Source organism: Galeopterus variegatus, unplaced genomic scaffold, assembly GCF_000696425.1.
Source record: "Galeopterus variegatus unplaced genomic scaffold, G_variegatus-3.0.2 Scaffold974, whole genome shotgun sequence".
Classification (NCBI taxonomy): Eukaryota; Metazoa; Chordata; class Mammalia; order Dermoptera; family Cynocephalidae; genus Galeopterus; species Galeopterus variegatus.
Window position 1 is genome coordinate 208,058 of NW_007727085.1, and position 6,806 is coordinate 214,863.

Consider the following 6,806-nt stretch of genomic DNA (forward strand, 5'->3'; position numbering starts at 1 on the left):
TTATACTTTATTTGGATATGGCTGGGGATTCTTCTTGACCTTCTGGGAGGAATTATGTGCACTCAAAAATTCCCCATCAGTAGTAAAAATTTTTGTTCAAGCAAATTCCATCCCCAATAAGTCATACTCTTCTTCACTTTTTTTGCATTTAACTGTCCTCCTGCCACACAGAGCATGATCTTTAGGATCCTGTTGTATATAACCATTTTCTGCCACTGAACTTGGAAAATTAGCTTTTCGGGAGCTTCTCCACCCAGGGCACAGTATGGTGATAAACATTTTAAAAGGTTTGGAAGCTAATCCAGGGAAGAACAAAGACATCGAAGGGGCTGGCAAACGGGGTTCCAAGACGAAAGGGCAGGTGCGAGGAAGACCCGCAAATTGCAGGGAAAGTCTGAGGAGAAGGAATGGATCAGGAAGGGTCTATGAAAACATAAAATGGACCTTAAGGGGCTGAGGCCAAGGGGGTGGGCTCCAGAGCTTACCTTCAGAGGGACTATCAGGGGAAAACAGAAAAGACAACGAGGAGTGCCACGAGCACTGACAAGCACAGCCCCAGGCACGCCTGTGCTCCTGCTTCTGCCGGGCCATGCGGTAGGGATGGACAGCCACACCCAGTACTATGGGGAGCTATGCAAGGGGCAGAGGCCCCGGGCTGGAGGCCGCTTCCTCCCTGACCCCCCACACCGCTCTCCACTCTCTGCTCTCTCCTGTGATCCTGATTTCTCTCCCATTTATCCCCCTTTTTGTTGTCCCCTCCCCCCAGCTCTGTTCAGTCCTCCCGGAGGCCCTGGAGTAGAAGGGTATCTTGGCAGGTTAGCGCCCCCACTCCTGATGTCTACTGCCTGTCGCCCCACGGAGGGGTGTGGGTGCAGGTTCCAGCAAGGGCTGCAGCCTCAGGTCTGTCTTTGACGAATCAAACCCCTTCTCAGATTCCCAACTGAAAACTTGATACAGTGATACTGACAGATTAATTTTTTTCTAAAGGAAAGGTGAAAAGACTGTAAAACTTCTCAACATACATCTTCTCATCACAAGTTAGAGGGGAGAAGTCCCAGTGCAGGTGTTCGGCAAGTTGCAGGACATATGGGTGGGGGGTGTGGGAATGTGTGAAGGATGGAGAGGAGGGGTCCTGAGTCTTTTCGCTGCCTTGACTTCAGGAAACCCTCCACTGCTACAACATCTTACACGTCCTTCCATCGCAAGCACTCAGTGTGTGATGTGCTTGCACGTGCACCGCTGCCATTCAGTCCGCACAGCAGCACTAGGAGGCACAGGACACCTTCCCTCAGATCTGCGACTACAGGGACTGTAGCTATGAGACGTCCCCGGCAGCTGCATCTGAAATCCATCAGCTGTGGCTCTAGGGCAGGTATGCTCCTGGGAAACCCAGGACCTCTCCGATGGGAACTTTGTCTCAAGGGCTCCCCTTTGGCGTTGTCAAACTTCTTTAGAACTGTGCCACCACCAAAGACTTTCCCATTTAAACTTCTTTCCATCTCTCCTTTGCAAGTGTCAGATCTTAATTTCTCAGGACATAGAATTTCACACTCTAGTGAGGACTTCAGGAAATAGTGAAACTCACTGTTGGGGTGCCTCTAAGAAGCCCAGAAAAATACAGTGGTGAGGGACGTGGTCCTACACGAGTTGTCCTGACAGATGGCAAAGGAAGGCTGTGGGAAATGGGTGTGCTGGAATGAAAGCATTTTATGGTTCCAGAAGACCCACCAGAGATTTTGTTCCATGGGAGGGCCCTGGGACACACCACTCACCAAGGCCATCGGGAGTGCCCTCGTGAAGGGGCACCTGTGTCACTGTGAAGTTCGGTGGTAGAAGCGCTCCTCTGCAGGTCATGGATGACCTTAAGAGGAGAANATTGTCAAACTTCTTTAGAACTGTGCCACCACCAAAGACTTGCCCATTTAAACTTCTTTCCATCTCTCCTTTGCAAGAGTCAGATCTTAATTTCTCAGGACATAGGATTTCACACCCTAGTGAGGACTCCAGGAAATAGTGAAACTCACTGTTGGGGTGGCTCTAAGAAGCCCAGAAAAATCCAGTGGTGAGGGACGTGGTCCTACACGAGTTGTCCTGGCAGATGGCAAAGGAAGGCTGTGGGAAATGGGTGTGCTGGAATGAAAGCATTTTATGGTTCCAGAAGACCCACCAGAGATTTTGTTCCATGGGAGGGCCCTGGGACACACCACTCACCAAGGCCATCGGGAGTGCCCTCGTGAAGGGGCACCTGTGTCACTGTGAAGTTCGGTGGTAGAAGCGCTCCTCTGCAGGTCATGGATGACCTTAAGAGGAGAAGTCACAGAGCTGGACTCACTGATATCCATGGGGATGATGGGTCCCTAAAGTAGTACAGACGCTTGTTCATCAGAAGCCTGCAGGCTGCAGTCACAGGGACAACAGGCAAGCTCAAGCAACAGAGATGGATGGGGGCTTGGCCCACAGGAAGTGGTGGAGACAGTTAATAGAGCGTCATGTCCCTAGGGGCAAAGTATATGGGCAGACAATAATGCTGCTGCTTAACATTTACAAAAAAAAAGCAAGAATGGAGGTCAGGAGGCTGAGGGCTTTTGCTCAGTTATGGGCCTGAGACAATTTTCTTGTCTGTAATCCATTGACTGAAAAGGTGGTAGAGTCCCTAGGCAAAGGGCCCTGCAATACCATGACAAGATATTTACTTCAGGTGACCATGCCGCAGACACAGGATGTCTGGGTAGTCTTTCCCCAGGGTATGGTCACCTGAGTAATACACGTAGGCACATTTAGGGAAGGACTTGGAGAACCTCACAGCACATATTTGCCACCGTAGCTGCTCCATTCACGCCCACTGTGCCATTCTGGGGCAGCCAGTAATGAGGGCTGGCTGGTGTTGTGTGGCCCAGTCGTGCTGTCTGCTTTTCTACAGTGGATACTTTCTGACGGACACTAATGTGCAACACAGAAGTCTTCACCCCTGGTGCCCACTCCCCTGTGTCTAGCTATACGCCCTATTTCAGATGTCCTTGTCTCCAATCTTCCTGTCTTTTTCCTTGCAGGCCTCTGACCAGATGGACAGGCATTGGCCACTGCTCAAGAATCTGCACACATTTGCACCCTGGGTCACTTCTCCATGAAGTTGATGCTAGGGTGCCCTGCCTGAACAATGGCAGCCTTCTTTTATGTTGCAGGCAATATTTTGACATGGCCCTGACCACTGGACCCCTAAAAACATCCTTGATGTGCAGTTCTCTGCATTAACAGGGGTCATCTCCCACCCACTGGGAGCATGTGTCTTAAGGCCTCTACCTAACTAGCCTGCCCTGTCGGTGTGGTGTGGTCACTGTGCAGGTCAGTGCTGTGTCCTGTGGTATGTGCAGGTGTCCAGACCTCTTTGGACTGTATTAGGACAGAGGGGAAAGGTTAACATGGCCCTGAGGCAAATGTTTAAATTAATACTGTCTCTCCCCCATGAATGTGGTTCATTTCTGGTTCTCTCTCTCCCTTTTTTTTAACTGCAACAGATAAAAATGCATTTGCCAAATCGCTGGTCATGGACCCTGTTGCCGAGGGTGCATTAACCTGCTGCAGCAGTGATTCCAGGTTCTGCTGGCAGCTGACATCAGGCCCAGTAGGTAGTTACATCTGAGCAGTCTGGAGTCATCACCGGGTTCCACCTGTTTCTCCAGGGAGCAGACAGATGATTCGATGGGGATGTGAAGGGACCACCAGCCCTGGGATGCTCAGACCTTTGATGGTGCCACTGCTTTCTGCCACCTCCATGGGATGCAATTTACCATCTTGGCTGGGGTTGGGGGGCAGCTTCACAGATTTTCCCTCGGCCTTTTCCACTGATACCTCTCACCCCACAGGCCGAGGACCTAGTCTGAAGATTGCTCCAGCTATCAACCAGATCTATCGCGTTGATGAGCTCAGGGAATGGGTAAATGACCACTGGGTGGGTCCAGGGACTCAGTGGGCTTGCTGTGAGCCTGCCTTGAGCTGGTCTCCGTAGCTCCCCACCCTGATGTCTCCATGCTCAGACGCTCTGGAATGAAGGTTGGGTCACAGCCCAGGTCAGCTTTGAGAGGCAGCGAGGGCAACAGATCCAGCATGGAGAGCTGGGGAGGGCAAGCGCCGATGCCCTGCAGTCACTGTGGCCACGGGGGCTGCAGCTGGCCCCGCTGACCTCTCCCTTTTGAGCTTTCCTCAGGGACAGGGACATGGGGAGCTGAGGAGCTGCTCCCCCACCCATGCAGAAGTGGGTCTGTGCAGCGCAGGGGAGGGGCATCCGTGAGGGGGACCCCAGCCTGTGACAACGTGGGGGGCACCCGGCAGGCCTGTCCCCAGGAGGTGCAGACTCCTCTGATGGTGACTTTGGACCAGGATTCCCGAGTCCTCTGGGAACCACCGCCTCCCCAGCCCCTCCCGCCTTGCTTGCAGGATCCCCCAAGGAACCCCTTGTCACCTCATCCTGCCCTGGCACCTGCTCCTCAGAGGCCCGGGATCCATAGGTGCCAGCAAGGGAGGAAGCCAGTACTTAGGGAAGGTTTGTTTCACACACACAGTGGGCTCAGGAGGCTGGGGCTTGGGACCCCCACACAGCCCCCCACAGAGGGGCATGTGCACCCCCAACTCAAACCCTGAAATGAAAAATAAAACGCTCACTTGATGAAATCCCAGGTAGTCCTGGACTGTGGGAGAAACATAGAAAACGTAGCCATCCTCCGTAACCGCCATGAGGAAGCCATTCAGGGCCTGGGGAGAGACAGAGAAGAGAGTCAGTTCAGATTTCTTCATTAATTTATCTTATTTTCAGGTATGTGGAGCTCCTGGGGGCCCAGGTCCAGGTCCTGAGGAATTTCTGCTGAACCTCCTTTTGGCATGGAGTGCCACCACACCCTGAGCTGTCACCTCCTAAAGCAGGGCCCAGGATGTCCCGCTAGCCTGGCTGCTCAGTAGCCTCCCACCAGCTCCCAAGGAAAGGTGAGAGTGTGTGTGTCTGAGGTAGCAGAGCAGAGCCAAATTCCAACTTCCTACAACTTCCATCTATTGAGAACACTGTGAGCTGAAGATCAATTAAGTAAATAAACATGCATCGATACTATCTCCTCTCTCTCTCTCTCCCCCATGCATATATAATCTCATCCCATGGAGATCAGGTATGTGGAGATTTTAAAACACAGAAGAAAGGGATTCACTTTTTTATTGTTTTTTCCTCTGCATCTCTGTGGTAGGTCTGGTTCTTGGCTTTGGCCAGTTTACTAGTCCACCCGGGGCCAGCAGCGCCTCATATGTGAGAAGAGAAAGGGGGTTGATATTCGCCACTGGCTGAGTCTGCGCATGGGATCACCTGAGCAGGGTTGCTAAAAATAGCGCTCACTCATCCTCCTTTCTGGGAGCCACTTTGTTAGAAAATCCAAGGGTGGCACCAGGAGTATAAATTTTTAACCATTTCTTCAGGAGAATCCTAAGGAGGCATCCAGCCTTAGGACAAAAATAAATAAATAAAAAAGTCTTTTGGTTGTGGTTGAGATTAGTTTTAATTTTAAAATTTCAGATGGAAACATTTTTCTATGCTCGTTTCAGGAAACATGTATCTTTGGTTTTAAGCCACTAGCCACCCCTTCCCCAGCATTTCCAAGTAAAAATTACAAATACATGCTCATTAGGGAAAACTTCTTTATTCGGTGGGTATTTATTGAACATACATGCTCCCAAATCTGAGCCTGAGACCAACAACATGTAAAACCCTAACCCTAACCCTTGGCCTCCAGGAGAAGAGGACTTTCATGGGAGACAGGCTCGGCCAGAACACAGGTAAGAAGCAACACAATGCACAGGGCTATGGGTTTCTCAGTGAGCGGCAGGGTAGCCGGGGCACAGAGTCCAGAGGGGCAGGCGGGGATGAGAGCCACAGTGAGGAGCCAGCACTTGGGCTGAGACTGCAGGGTGGTTCAGCTTGAAAAGAAAAGGGCACCCCTTGCTTGCTACCTCATTGAAAATAAAATACAGTCAGAATAGAGCTTCTACAAACTCCTGCCACCCATCCTACCTATTTTTACCTGGGTCCACAGGCTCTGCCTTGCCTCTTGTTATGATGGGTGAACTCTCCATGCTCTAAGCCAAGCCCAGCCCTGCACTTGCTGTACACTAGATTCCACCCCACTTGTTGACACAGTTCTAAACAATGTGAAAATATTTCACAATATTGTTACTAGTTACGTGGAGTAGTAGAAAGAGGATTCAAATGATTAAGCAATTCTTACCTAGGAGATATGGGAACAATGCAGATTATAAAGCTGATACTTAAAAATAACTCAACATATTTCAAGTAAATCAAGGATGACAAATTTTGGCAAAATAACCTTAATCCTGCCTTATAGTATGCAGATATAAAAGCCAGCAAAGGACTGCCTTGACTTAAGGATTTTTTAAACTTTTGAACATTCTATTTCTTCATGGGGGTGGTACTAAGTGGTACCAATCTGCTTCTGTTTTTGAGATGTAATTTATTATTTATTTATTTATTTATTTTGACCAGTAAGGGGATCGCAACCCTCGGCACAGTGTCGTCTGCACCACGCTCAGCCAGTGAACGCACCGGCCTTCCCTATATAGGATCTGAACCCACGGCCTCGGCGTTTCCAGCACCGCACTCTCCTGAGTGAGCCATGGGGCTGGCCCATGAGATGTAATTTATGTGCACAGAATTGCACATTTTCTAATAAAACATTTTCTATAATCCCAGAAAGTTTCATCATGACCCATCCCAGTCAATCACCACCTCTCTCCCTGTGAGTCACCCCGCTTTT

The 6,806-nt window shown here is 50.2% G+C and overlaps 1 protein-coding gene across 1 annotated transcript in view; it reads right to left on the reverse strand.

The window, feature by feature from the left end:
• Positions 1-6,806, reverse strand: part of LOC103591489 (aryl hydrocarbon receptor-like) — an 88,734-nt gene that overhangs the window by 27,663 nt on the left and 54,265 nt on the right. Inside the window, exon 4 of the mRNA XM_008573966.1 lies at positions 4,660-4,749. Within this exon, the coding sequence (XP_008572188.1) occupies positions 4,660-4,749 (90 nt within the window). The remainder of the gene's footprint in view (positions 1-4,659; positions 4,750-6,806) is intronic.